The 15,052-nt window shown below is 38.7% G+C and overlaps 1 protein-coding gene across 2 annotated transcripts in view; it reads right to left on the bottom strand.

Annotated features, from left to right (window-relative positions):
• GTF2A1L (general transcription factor IIA subunit 1 like) overlaps positions 1-15,052 on the bottom strand; it is a 46,263-nt gene that overhangs the window by 17,306 nt on the left and 13,905 nt on the right. The window contains exons 5-6 of one of the 2 annotated variants that reach the window (XM_069580449.1): positions 13,431-13,515; positions 12,093-12,388 (exon numbers count right to left, since the gene is read on the bottom strand). In XM_069580449.1, coding sequence (XP_069436550.1) covers positions 12,093-12,388; positions 13,431-13,515 — 381 coding nt within the window. Of the gene's footprint in view, positions 1-11,825; positions 12,389-13,430; positions 13,516-15,052 lie in introns of both variants that reach the window. The other variant, XM_069580447.1, reaches the window with a different exon arrangement.

A 15,052-nucleotide genomic window follows, 5' to 3' on the forward strand; every position in this document is an offset into this window, starting at 1 on the left:
ATGGCTGGATGGCATCACGGACTCGATGGACGTGAGTCTGAGTGAACTCTGGGAGATGGTGATGAACAGGGAGGCCTGGCGTGCTACGATTCATGGGGTCGCAAAGAGTCGGACACGACTGAGCGACTGAACTGAACTGAAATAAACTGAGAAAAAGAAGAACAAATAAAGCCCAAAGCTAGTAGAAGGAAGGAAATAATACCAAGTAAAGCAAAGATAAAGAAAAAGAAAACAATAGAGAAAATAAAATCAGGAGTTATTTCTTCAAAAAAATCAATAAAATTGATAAATACATGACTCAACTGATAAAGAAAACTACAATCAGAAGTAATGAAAATTTACTACTGATTTTACAGAAATAATAAGAATTATAACAGAATACTATGACTAATTGCATGCCAACAAGCTGGATATCCTAAATGAAATGAACTAATTCCTAAAAACTCACAACCTGCCAAGATTGAATCATGAAGAAAGAGAAAATATACACAGAAAGCTTTTCCTTTTCATCCAAGGTGCCCTGCCCACTCTTGCTACTTCTATTCAATATATTCTAGCTAGGACAATCAAGCAGGATAAAGAAATAAAAGGTATCCAAATTGAAAAGGAAGAAGTAAAACCGGTTCTGTTTGCAGATGACATCTTATTATGTACAAAACCCCAAAAGTTTCATTCTCACATACATATACACACACATACAATGTTAGAACAAATTCAGCAAGAGGTACAGCATACAAAAAAAATTAAGAAAATTAGTTGCATTTCTATGCATTAACAACCTGAACACAAAGCAAGCAATTCCATTTACAATACCATCAAATAGAATGCTAAGGAGTAAACACAACCAAAGAGGAAAATGACTTGTCACTAAAAAATACAAAACACTGCAAAGAAGTCGAAAATGACACTACTAAATGGGAATAAATTCCTCATTCATGGATTAGAAGAGTTAATATTGAATATTAAGATACTGATACTACCCAAAGGCATCTAAGTAGAAAAGGAAATGGCAACCTACTCCAGTGTTCTTGCCTAGAGAATCCCGGGGACAGAGGAACATGGTGGGCTGCTGTCTATGGGGTTGCAGAGTCAGACACAGCTGAAGTGACTTAGCATGCATACAAAGGTTAAGATTCAACACAATTCCTATCAAAATCCAAATGACATTTTTGGTGTGAATGGAATAATCCATCTTGAAATTCATATGGAACCTCAAAGGATGTTGAATAACAAAAACAGTCTTGAAAAAGAAAATATAAGCTGGAGGTCCCATATATCCTGACCTCAAAGCTTAATATAAAACTACAGTAGTCAAAAACAGTATATTTGCATAAAGACAGAAAAAAGACCAGTGAAACAGGGAACCCAGAAATAAACTCTCACATGTATGGTCAAATGATTTTCAATAAAAATAACAAGAATGTTAAACAAGGAAACAACAGTCTTTTCAACAAATGCTAAGAAAAATAAATATCTACATGCAAACGAATGAAGCTGAACCCTTACCTTACACCATATAAAAAATTAACTCAAAATGGATTAAAAACTAAAACATAAGACCTAAAACCTCAAGACTCAGAAAAAAATCATAGAGGAGGATCTTCATGACAGTGAATTTGGGAATGATTTCTTAGATATGATACCAAAAGCACAGGTAAAAAGAAAAAAAGATGAAACAGACTTCATCAAAATTAAAACCTTTGTGTATCAAAGGATACTATCAACAAAGTGAAGAAACCCACAAAATAGGAGAAAATATTTGCAAATTATGTATCTGAAACAGATTTCATATACAGAACATATTTTAAAAACTCTACACTGAACAACAGGCTGGATGAAGCACAAGCTGGAAACAAAGCTGCCGGGAGAAATATCAATAACCTCAGATATGCAGATGACATCACCCTTACAGTCAAAAGCAAGAGGAACTAAAGAGCCTCTTGTTGAAAGTGAAAGAGGAGAGTGAAAAAGTTGGCTTAAAACTCAACATTCAGAAAACTAAGATAATGGCATCTGGTCCCATCACTTCATGGCAAATAGATGGGGAAACAGCGGAAACAGTGCCAGACTTTATTTTTGGGGGCTCCAAAATCACTGCAGATAGTGACTGCAGCCATGAAATTAAAAGACGCTTGCTCCTTGGAAGAAAAGGTATAACCAACATAGACAGCATATTAAATAGCAAAGACATTACTTTGCCAACAAAGGTCAGTCTAGTCAAAGCTATGGTTTTTCCAGTAGTCATGTATGGATGTGAGAGTTGGACCATAAACAAAGCTGAGAGCCAAAGAATTGATGCTTTTGAACTGTGGCATTAGAGAAGACTCTTGAGAGTTCCTTGGACAGCAAGGAGAGCCAACCAATTCATCCTAAAGGAAATCAGTCCTGAATATTCTTTGGAAGGACTGATGCTGAAGCTCAAACTCCAATACTTTGGCTGCCTGATGTGAAAAGCCAACTCATTAGAAAAGGCCCTGATGCTGGGAAAGATTGAAGGCGGGAGGAGAAGGGGATGACAGAGGATGAGATGGATGGATGGCATCACTGACTCAATGGACATGAGTTTGAACAAACTTCGGGAGATAGTGAAGAACAGGGAAGCCTGGCATGCTGGAGTTCATGGGGTCCCAAAAAGTCAGACACAACTTAGCGATTGAACAACAACAATCATAATGGCAGGGTACACCTTCTTTAATTCTTAACAGTAATCGAATCTAAGTATCTCCCATAAAGCGACTGCAATGATTATTTATTACCTAGCTATGCACAAGATCATCCCATGCCGCCCTACTCTTACCTGGGGTGAAATATCTCTCAACATATTTTGACAAATACAAAAAACAGTATTTTGTTAAATTTCCTTTTTCCTATAAAGAAATAAAAACATCACATCCGGTCAGTTCAGTCACTGAGTCATATCCAACTTTGCAACCACATGGAGTGTAGCACGCCAGGCCTCCCTGCCCATCACCAGCCCCAGAGTTTACTCAAACTCATGTCCATTGAGTCGGTGATGCCATCCAACCATCTCATCCTGTCTTCACCTTCTCCTCCCACCTTCAATCTTTCCCAGTATCAGAGTCTTTTCAAATGAGTCAGTTCTTCACATCAGGTGGTCAGAGTGTGGAGTCTGAGCTTCAGCATCAGTCCTTCCAATCAATATTCAGGACTGATCTCCTTTAGGATGGACTGGTTGGATCTCCTTGCTGTACAAGGGACTCTCAAGAATCTTCTCCAACACCACAGTTCAGTTCAAAAGCATCAATTCTTCAGTGCTCAGTTTTCCTTATAATCCAACTCTCACATCCATACATGACTACTGGAAAAACCACAGCCTTGACTAGATGGAAATTTGTTGGCAAAAAAAGGTCTCTGCTTTTTAATATGCTATCTAGGTTGGTTATAACTTTTCTTCCAAGGAGTAAGCATCTTTTAATTTCATGGATGCAGTCACCATCTGCAGTGATTTTGGAGCCCCAAAAAGTAAAGTCTGTCACCGTTTCCACTGTTTCTGCATCTGTTTCCCATGAAGTGATGGGACCAGATGCCATGATCTTAGTTTTCTGAATGTTGAGCTTTAAGCCAACTTTTTCACTCTCTTTCACTTTCATCAAGAGGCTTTTTAGTTCCTCTTCACTTTCTGCCATAAGAGTGGTGTCATCTACATATCTGAGATTATTGATATTTCTCCCGGCAATCTTGATTCCAGCTTGTGCTTCCTCCAGCCCAGCATTTCTCATGATGTACTCTGCACAGAAGTGGAATAAGCAGGGTGACAGTATACAGCCTTGACATACTCCTTTTCCTATTTGGAACCAGTCTGTTGTTCCATGTCCAGTTGTAACTGTTGTTTCTTGACCTGCATACAGATTTCTCAGGAGACAGGCCAGGTGGTCTGGTATTCCTGTCTCTTAAAGAATTTTCCACAGTTTGTTGTGATCCACACAGTCAAAGGCTTTGGCATACTCTATATAGCAGAAGTAGAGGTTTTTCTGGAACTCTTTTGCTTTTTTGATGTTGGCAATTTGATATCTGGTTTCTCTGCCTTTCCTAAATCCAGCTTTAACATCTGGAAGTTCATGGTTCATGTACTGTTGAAGCCTGACTTGGAGAATTTTGAGCATTATTTTGCTAGTGTGTGAGATGAGTGCAATTGTGCGGTAGTTTGAACATTCTTTGGCATTGCCTTTCTTTGGGACTGGAATGAAAAGTGACCTTTCCCAGTCCTGTGGCCACTGCTGAGTTTTAAAATCTGATTAAGAGATATTCATTTAGAAGTATCATATAGTAACACAAAAAATATGTGCTCAATTAACTAAATCATCAATTCAAATAACTATCAGTATGATAATTTATCTTAGAGGAATATCAGAATGGATTTGGAATTTTTTAATGTCCCAGTAATTCTAATGGGTGTCCCAAGTGGCACTAGGGCGGCAGAGGTAAGAGACGCGGGTTCCACCCCTGGGTCAGGAAGATCCCCAGGAGGAGGGCATGGCGACCCAATGCAGTATTCTTGCCTGGAGAATCCCAACTACAGAGGAGCCTGGCAGACTACAGTCCAGAGGGTCACAAAGAGTCAGACACGACTGAAGCAACTTAGCATGCATGCACACAATAATTCTAATATTTAGCCAGAGTTGAGAATTATTGAGCCAAATAAACTAGTCACAGATCCTCCCTTTTAAAGTTTATATTCTAATATACATATATATTTTTCCCCTTCAGGTGTTGGGTACACAGATATTAACCAAATATACCTCTCAGTGCAGAGAGGTCATTGTAACATATCTTTTAACTACATTATGACAGATACAGGCTTAAGGGGCTATGATGACACAGAAGAGATACATCCAAACTAATAATAAAAGGGGAGTGGGGAGACAGAAAGGTATTAAAATAAAATTTCTGGAGAAAGTAATAAATGGCTAAGTAGGAATTAACCATAAGAAAGGATGGTGGGAGAAAAATCCAGGCACAAAGCTGAGGGGACAGCAAAACCAAAGAGAGGCAGGAAACAACAAAGTCAACACAGCTACTTGCTTGCGGTTTGTTGCTCCCAGTAAAGCAATAGGTATAAAATGAAGGAAGAGTAGACAACAATGAAGGAAGAGAAAGAAACGCAGACAACAACACGGGGGTCCTTATGTGCCACACTGAGTGCTGGCCTAGTAGGAAACTGCCAGGTATTTCTCAGCAAAGACAGGGCTACTCAGGATCAGCAGAGATATAGGGTGTGCAACCATGGGAGGCTATGTGCATGTCCCCCTGAGGGCAGAAAGCTTATAGAAAGAAGGAAGTCGGGAAAGCTACAGTAAACAAAGATCCCGCTGCTTTTCATTGGTTAAGTTGTTGTCAGTAAACATGAGGGGTCTTTCCTCTAACTGGGCTCTGCCATTGTCACTGGGTGTGAAGAGTGCCCCCTGCACGTCTCCCAACTGTATCTAATCGAGGTTTCTATTAATATTTTTTCACAAGGAGTTTAAATTTTATCCTGTAGCTTGATGGGCAGTCAGTGACATGGCAAGCGGGCTGTGTGCTGGGTAAGTCTATGGCAGCCAAGAGGAGCAGAGATCATAGCTAATGTGCACTGAGTTCTTACCATGTGCTAGGAAGTATGCTGCTGAGCACTTCACACTGATTTTCTCACATAATCTTCCCACCATCACAACTCTATGGTAGATACGATTATCTTTATTTACAAATGAGGATATAGTAACTTGCCCAACTCACATAGTTATTAAGGGATATAAAAGGAATCCAAAACATTTCTCATCCCTGAATCTTTTAACCTCTAGGATGGGTGGACTGGGAAGAGTGGAATAAGAACCCGTAGAGACTATAAGGCTAGTAATTAGTTGGAAACTATATTATCCCAAGTGAGAGACAATTAGGGTAATAGATGGAGAAGAGGGAATATATCCCAGAAATACTTGGTTTTAAAAGATGTCAAAAATCATGATTCAGTCTTTGAAAGGAATGAAATTCCTATATATGCTACAACATGAATGAACCTTAAAAATGTGCTAAGTAAAATAAACCTGTCACAAAAGCACAAATATTGTATGATACCATTCACAAGGTACCTAGAATAATCAAATTCATAGAAACAGAAAGCAGAAGTTACCAGTAGCTGAATGGAGAGGGTAATGGGAAGTTATTTTCTAATGCGTACAGAATTTCATTTGGGGGATGATGAGAATGTTCGAGAGATGCACAGTAGTGATGGTCGCACAACAATGAAACATACTTAATGCCACTGAACTGTACACCTAGAAAATGGTTAAGATGGTAAATCATGTGTTATACAGTGGACCCTGGACCAATATGGGTTTGCAATGTGCAGGTCCATTACACATGGATCTTTTTCAATAAATATGTACTACAAGATCTGTGATTGGTTGAATCCATGGATACAGAGGGCTTCCCTTGTGGCTCAGCCGGTAAAGAATCTGCCTGCAATGAGGGAGATCTGGGTTCGATCCCTGGGTTGGGAAGATCCCCTGGAGAAGGGAAAGAGTACCCACTCCAGTAGAGTCAGACATAACTGAGCGGCTTTCACTTTCACGGATACAGAGGGCTGACTATAAACTTATACGTAGATTTTTCACTGCAGAGAGCTCAGGGTCCCTCACCCCTCTGCTGTTTAAGAGTCCACTTTATGATAAGAGAACAGACTCTATATGGTTTCAATACTTTTAGTTCAGTTCAGTCACTCAGTCGTGTCCAACTCTGCGACCCCATGTACTGCAGCATGCCGGGCTTCCCTGTCCATCACCAACTCCCAGAGTTTACTCAAATTCATGTCCATCGAGTTGGAGACTGAAGCTCAAGAGAATAACAGGATTGGAAATGCAGTTATCAATACAAAGATCATAGTTAAAACCATGATATTGCATGGGACTGCCCACGGAAAACATAAACTAAGAAATGAGCTGAGGATAGAACCTTTAGGAAACAGGAAGGGCTGATAAAGAGGAGTCATGAAGGAGATAAGAAGCAGCAGTCAGAAAGGTAAATATTTTAAAGAGAAGGTAGCAGAAATAATATTTGGGAGAGGGACAACGAAGATGGTGGGGAGAGAAGCAAGAGATGAAAAGGAGCTGGGGAAGATACACCATCATATCCATTGCTCTCCTTCTACTTTTGGGAGTTACAATGAAAATCCGAGTTCCTAATTTTCTATAGCATTGTCTAAGATTAGAAAACAAAATTCTTCCACTGAGGAAAAACTTAACATAGTAATATACAATAAAACACACCTTAAAATAGGAGCATGTCAAACACTGTCAGGAATATATTTTATGCAACAGTAATGATGTTAAACCTACATAAAAACTTAAGATCTTTGGCAGTCTACACAGGAAAAGCAGGCTAATTGCACACGAAGGGTTAACTGTAACTTGTTTTCAGCAATAAGAATTTTTGAAAGCTACTTATAAAGAGTTATTGATAAACTTTTTTGAAAATTATATTAGTATAAATTTTACCAGATTACTATTTTAAGATATCCTATGGAAAAAATTTTTAATATAAATTAAATTCTTTTCAATGTTTGTGTTTTAAATACAGATATATTTTATAATCAACCAACAAGTTGTATGAACCATTATCCAATATGTCACATGCCCATAAAGCATAACAGCACTAACCTAAATGTTATGGTGACAGAAGCTATTAAAAACTCCATATACATCTCTGATAACTCTAAAAATTATGAGGCTGGTTTTATGCCCAGTTTACAGACAATCACTGAATTTTAAAGAGCAACATTACATAGTTTCCTTTTAAAAGGCAAACCTGGAATTTGAACCTGTTGTGCCTCTAAAGCTTAAGCTCTTAACCACTACCCTCTAAACAATCCTCGCTTAATCTTCCTTAACTGATCTACTTCTCCATATCAGAACAAAGTACAAGATGACATCTAATAGGTGACAGTAGAATAAGTCCTTGAATCATCACTCCAGAAATCTTTAAAGTTCAGAGTCCAGGAGAAAAATGCCTCTAAAATTATAAGTGATGAAAACACTTATAGTCATTTTCTCCCAAAATCATCTGTTTCATAATTAGGAATTTATCCTACATTTCTTAAATTTTATATGGTTTGTGAAAACATGATAAAAAATGCTCAAAAAGTATTTTACCCTTAGTGTGAGTACTTAGTCACTCAGTTTATGTATGACTCTTTGCAACCCTATGGACTGTAGCCCGCCAGATTCCTTTGTCTGTGGGGATTCTCCAGGCAAGAACACTGGAACGGGTTGTCATTCCCTCCTCCAGGGGATCCTCCCAACCCAGGGATCAAACTCAAGTCTCCTGCACTGCATGTGAATTCTTTACCATCTGAGTCACTAGAGAAGCCCTTAAGACATTATACCAAACCAAACTAAAAACACTTGCTAAAAGATTTTAAACAGGGTTCATCAAACATCTGAATAGTAAGTCGAATAGTTTCTGATAAACATGTTATTTGTTCATTATCCTTCACTGTACCCTACAGTATACCTTGGGCTTCCCTGGTGGCTCAGACAATAAAGAATTCGGCTGCAATGCAAGAGACCTGGGTTTGATCCCTGGGTTAGGAAGATCCTCTGGAGAAGGGAACGGCTACCCACTCCAGACTAGATGTGATACAGAGTGCCTGATGAACTATGGATGGAGGTTAGTGACACTGTACAGGAGACAGGGATCAAGACCATCCCCATGGAAAAGAAATGCAAAAAAGCAAAATGGCTGTCTGAGGAGGCCTTACAAATAGCTGTGAAAAGAAGAGAAGCGAAAAGCAAAGGAGAAAAGGAAAGATATTCCCATTTGAATGCAGAGTTCCAAAGAATAGCAAGGAGAGATAAGAAAGCCTTCCTCAGTGATCAGTGCAAAGAAATAGAGGAAAATAACAGAATGGGAAAGACTAAAAATATCTTCAAGAAAATTAGAGATATCAAGGGAACATTTCATGCAAAGATGGGCTCAATAAAGGACAGAAATGGTATGGACCTAACAGAGGCAGAAGATATTAAGAAGGGGTGGCAAGAATACACAGAAGAAGTATACAAAAAAGATCTTCATGACCCAGATAATCATGATGGTGTGATCACTCACCTAGAGCCAGACATCCTGGAATGTGAAGTCAAGTGGGCCTTAGGAAGCATCACTACGAACAAAGCTAAAGGAGGGGATGGAATTCCAGTTCAGCTATTTCAAATCCTGAAAGATGATGCTGTGAAAGTGCTACACTCAATATGCCAGCAAATTTGGAAGACTCAGCAGTGGCCACAGGACAGGAAAGGGTCAGTTTTCATTCCAATTCCAAAGAAAGGCAGTGCCAAAGAATGCTCAAACTACCACACAATTGTACTCATCTCACACGCTAGTAAAGTAATGCTCAGAATTCTCCAAGCCTGGCTTCAGCAATACATGAACTGTGAACTTCCAGATGTTCAAGCTGGTTTTAGAAAAGGCAGAGGAACCAGAGATCCAATTGCCAACATCCACTGGATCATAGAAAAAGGAACAGAGTTCCAGAAAAACATCTATTTCTGCTTTACTGACAATGCCAAAGCCTTTGACTGTGTGGATCACAATAAACTGGAAAATTCTGAAAGAGATGGGAATACCAGACCACCTGACCTGCCTCTTGAGAAACCCATATGCAGGTCAGGAAGCAACAGTTAGAACTGGACATGGAACAACAGACTGGTTCCAAATAGGAAAAGGAGTACGTCAAGGCTGTATACTGTCACCCTGCTTATTTAACTTATATGCAGAGTACATCATGGGAAACGCTGGGCTGGAGGAAGCACAAACTGGAATCAAGATTGCCGGGAGAAGTATCAATAACCTCAGATACGCATCAATAATCTCAGATACGCAGATGACACCACTCTTATGGCAGAAAGTGAAGAGGAACTAAAGAGCCTCTTGATGAAAGTGAAAGAGGAGAGTGAAAAAGTTGGCTTAAAGCTCAACATTCAGAAAGCTAAGATCATGGCATCTGGTCCCATCACTTCATGGGAAATAAATGGGGAAACAGTGGAAACAGTGTCAGACTTTATTTTGGGGGGCTCCAAAATCACTGCAGATGGTGATTGCAACCATGAAATTAAAAGACGCTCACTCCTTGGAAGAAAAGTTATGACCAACCTAGATAGCATATTGAAAAGCAGAGACATTACTTTGCCAACTAAGGTCCGTCTAGTCAAGGCTATGGTTTTTCCAGTGGTCACGTATAGATGTGAGTGTTGGACTGTGAAGAAAGCTGACCGCCGAAGAATTGATGCTTTTGAACTGTGGTGCTGGAGAAGACTCTTGAGAGTCCCTTGGACTGCAAGGAAATCCAACTAGTCCATCCTAAAGGAGAACAGTCCTGGGTGTTCATTGGAAGGAATGATGCTAAAGCTGAAACTCCAATACTTTGGCCACCTCATGCGAAGAGTTGACTCCTTGGAAAAGACCCTGATGCTGGGAGGGATTGCGGGCAGGAGGAGAAGGGGACGACAGAGGATGGGATGGCTGGATGGCACCACTGACTCAATGGACATGAGTTTGGGTGAACTCTTGGAGTTGGTGATGGATAGGTAGGCCTAGCATGTTGTGATTCATGGGGTCGCAAAGAGTCAGACACACTGAGTGACTGAACTGAACTGAACCCACTCCAATATTCTTGCTGGAGAATTCCATGGACAAAGGAGTCTGGCAGGCTACAGTCCGTGGGGTCACAAAGAGTCAGACATGACTGAGTGACTTCCTCTTTCATAGTAAACCTTATACTATACCCTTCCCTTTTATCTAGTAAAGTATTAAGGTTGCAGTTAACTGCTATATTGCTACAGATTTGTACAGCAATTCTAAAGGACTACTAAATCTTTAGTCAGAGACACAAGTTGTCAATTATTTGTCATATGTCACTAAATTGTATAAGTGGAATTAGCTGTAAGACATTTTACATTTGTAAAAAGATAACACAAGATTTTTTAATTTTACCTTGCAAAATTCTCCATGAATCTTTCTGCAATCACTATGAATTCCTTGGAAATTAGTAACATGAACCTATTTTTAATATGGAAAGTTAATTAGCAGCTATTTTTTAGTGGTTTGAATTCTAAAAGAAATTAGTAGTATTTTAGCAAACAGAGAAACAAAATATCTACTGGAAAGGTACTTCCTCATGGAGAGAAAACTTTCATATGGAAATTTAGGAAAATTATGTAAACAGAGTGACTAAGCACAAAGATAGAACAAGAAATAAGACTTTGGATCTCTTTTGAACATTTAATGAATTACCTCAAAATACTCATTTAATTAGTAGGATGCACTTCTGAATCTTAAACTTTATCTGCACACAAAAACAATCCTCACAATGTAAGGGAAACATAAAATAGACTGAAAAGTGAAGGTCGCTCAGTCGCGTCCAGCTCTTTGCGACCCCATGGACTCTGCAGTCCATGGAATTCTCCAGGTCAGAATACTGGAGTGGGTAGCTGTTCTCTTCTCCAGGGGATCTTCCCAAACCAGGGATCGAACCTAGATCTCCCACACTGCAGGCAGATTCTTTACCAGCTGAACCACCAGGGAAGCTTAAAACAAATGCATTTTCTCCAAAGAAATATTGTAATTCATTCATGAAAACTATAAGTTTAGAAATGCTGAGCATGAATACTTTTTAAAACTGTTAGGTGTGTTTAAAGAAGATAAAGAAACAATCTTCTAAAGGAAAAAGTAAAGCATACTTTTGAGTAATGTTACAGTTTAAAAAAAAAGCCACTCAGGACATCTAATCACTGGCTACTGTGTATCTGTTAATACCAGTAAGTTAAACACAGTACTACCTTCTCTGAGACAGGGAGGCTGCTGGGTTCCTCTGTATTTCTTGGCTGCTTTACAGAATCACATCCACACATCTTGTTTTTAAGAACACGAGGCTGAGCCTCAGGCACATGCTGCTGCTGAGCTCCCTGAGGGCTAGTGGAAAGGGGCCCATGCAGATTTTGAGTCATGCGAGCTGAAACCCGGAGCACTGGCTCCACATTGGAACCTGCTTGAGAGGCTTGTGGAGTAAATACAACACCTGGAAAGCTGATGTACTGAGAGCTTACCAGCTGATTCAATAAGGCTCCAGATATGATTTTATGCTCATTTCCAGTGTTTTCTAAATGTTTCCTATCCACTGTCTCAGAAGGAAGAACTATAGGTTGCTGGAGCGTAGTTTCCATTCTCAGTGATTTTTCAGTAGTTGCTTGAAGAAAACATGGGTTTAATTGTGGAATACTGGTCTGTATTATTGACGGCTGCCCAAGCAGCTGAAACACTTGCTGAACTGGAGGCTGAAGAATACTTGCTCTTTCAGAAGTCTGTGTCACCATAAATGGTACACTGACTTTATAAAGGTGAGCTTTAAAAGGAGAAAACAAAATTGTAAGTATAACAGAATCCTAATCTCCTTTAAAAAAACAATCTCATGCACAGGAGGCCAGGAAGAAATATATCAACAGGTTAACAGTGGTTATCTCTAGGAGTTCTTTTTTTTTTTTTTTTTTTCAGAATTTTTTGTGTGTCTACCATAATAATGTATTACTCTTATTTTGAAAAATTAAACATATCTTGCTTTAACTCTAGCCTTTTCCCACTATTGCTTATATGGCACATTTGGAAACATACACAGGCCACCAATATTTATTCCATGAGCCTTTCCCACTGTGTAATAAATTACAGTGTTAATAACCTAAATTGGGATTTTTAAGAAACCTAGTCATGGAGAATGTATACTTTAGATATAAGATACCATATAACAACTATAAGACAAGGCTGTCTAAAAAGGGTTTAATAATTTCAAAAGTTAACAAATTTTCCCCTTCTTTCCTTAAAATAATACTAAAAAGAAGAAAGAAATTTACTTTTTGAGCACCGAATCAGGTGCTTTGCTTAAACTCTGTAATGACCAAAAAAAAAAAAAAAATAGGTATGATTCTCTTTCAAATAAAGAAACAGTTCTCTGAAAAGCAGATACAAGTTAAACCTCCAAATTTTTCAAATATTCTGATACAATCGCCAATAAGAAAGGAGGCAAATGTTGATAAATCTAACCTTTAGTTTTTTTTTGATTAGACCTAGCTGGGACTTGTGTATAACAATTCAGGGAACCAGTTTAAACTAGAGAAAACCTACACAAAGCATCTTATACAATGTTGGGAAAGAGTATTGGAAGTGAAATGTGGGGACAAGCTTAGTGCCTGTCTTAATAGAGAGGCTTAGTGTTTTTTGTGGTAGACTGCTTTCATAACAACTACTATTTATTATTACTTTTTAGTAAGGTTTATCAAAAGTGCCTATAACTTCAACGACTTGTGGTATAGTTAATTTACAATTGTGGAAGTTAATTCCCAGAAGTCAGTACCAATGCTAAAAACAAAATATTCTTAAGACTATACTCTTACCAGATGCAGTCTGTTGTGTCACACCCACTGGTACATGAATAGGATAACCAGGAAAAGTAAAGCTTGCACTGGAGTTTGAGGTGCCCTAGATATGAAAATTTTATGTTAGAAACTTAGAAAGAGGCTTTACTTGAAACTTTTTTCCTGATCTCATAGAGGATACAAAAAAATCTGATTAAGGTCAACATGACAGTAGTAACCCAGCATTAGGGCTGAGTACTCTTGAGTAAACAGCTTTTTAATATTTGATGTAGATCATCTCATTAAAAATAAAAGGAATTTCATCCTACGGCTATTAGCAACGAAGTCAGTAAGTCTTCATAAATAACATGAAGACTGACTCATAAAATCTGCCCACAACATAGCTTTTAAATGGGCACTGATCCTCAAGATGTCAAATATAAGAACCACAGTTGTTTATAGGAGTCCTCTAGTCTGTAAGTTGATCACTAATATTATTTTAAAGCAGATAAAAGTGGTATCATTTTTATTTTAGAATAATTAGACCTTAGGGTTTTAAAATTTTTGAAAAGATAAGGAAACATGTTTGCCTATATGACATGCAAAAATTTTAAAGACTTATTAATATTACCCACTGTTGTTAAGAATATGATTAAAAATCATATTCTCTCACACCACTGCTTATATGAGCATATATGGTACAATCCTTTTGGAGGGCAATTTGGCAGCATATGCCAAAACTAAAAACATGCATTATCTTTGACCCAGAAATTCTATTTCTAGAAATTTATCCCTGATTATCACAAACACACCAAAACATTATCTACAAGTATCACCAATGTAATGCTATATTAGAAAAATACTAACAATAATTTAATGTCCATAAACAAAAGACTGGTTAATTAAACTGTGATAAATCCACTAAGGCTAATCAATATTCACCTAGCATTGAAAAGGGCCATCTATATTACTAAGTTTGGAAAAAGAAATTACAGAAATAGCCCAGAGAATGATCCTACTTTTACTGTGAAAATTAATATAACTTTCTTTAACGAAGTCTGCTGCTACTGCTAAGTCACTTCAGTCGTGTCCGACTCTGTGCGACCCCAGAGATGGCAGCCCACCAGGCTCCCCAGTCCCTGGGATTCTCCAGGCAAGAACACTGGAGTGGATTGCCATTTCCTTCTCCGACGAATGAAAGTGAAAAGTGAAAGTGAAGTCACTCAGTCGTGTCCGACCCTCAGCGACCCCACAGACTGCAGCCTTCCAGGCTCCTCCGTCCAGGGGATTTTCCAGGCAAGAGTACTGGAGTGGGGTGCCATTGCCTTCTCCGATGAAGAAGTCTAAATGGATCTATATCATACAGTTAAAACAGCTACCTTTGGGATATAATCCTATAGGGCCCTATCACTTTTTACTTTCTAAATCTGATTTTACTTTTTGTATGTGTGTTAGTTGCTCCAGTTAGGTCCAAATCTTTGTTACCCTATGGCCTGTAGCCCACCAATCTCCTCTGTCCACTCAATTCTGCAGGCAAGAATACTGGAGTGGGTAGCCATTCCTTTCTCTAGAGGATATTCCCGACCCAAGGAATGAACCTGTCTCCTGCACTGTAGGCATATTCTTTACCATTTGAGGCAGCAAGGAAGACCATCATTAAT

Source organism: Ovis canadensis, chromosome 3 (assembly GCF_042477335.2).
Source record: "Ovis canadensis isolate MfBH-ARS-UI-01 breed Bighorn chromosome 3, ARS-UI_OviCan_v2, whole genome shotgun sequence".
Lineage (NCBI taxonomy): Eukaryota > Metazoa > Chordata > Mammalia > Artiodactyla > Bovidae > Ovis > Ovis canadensis.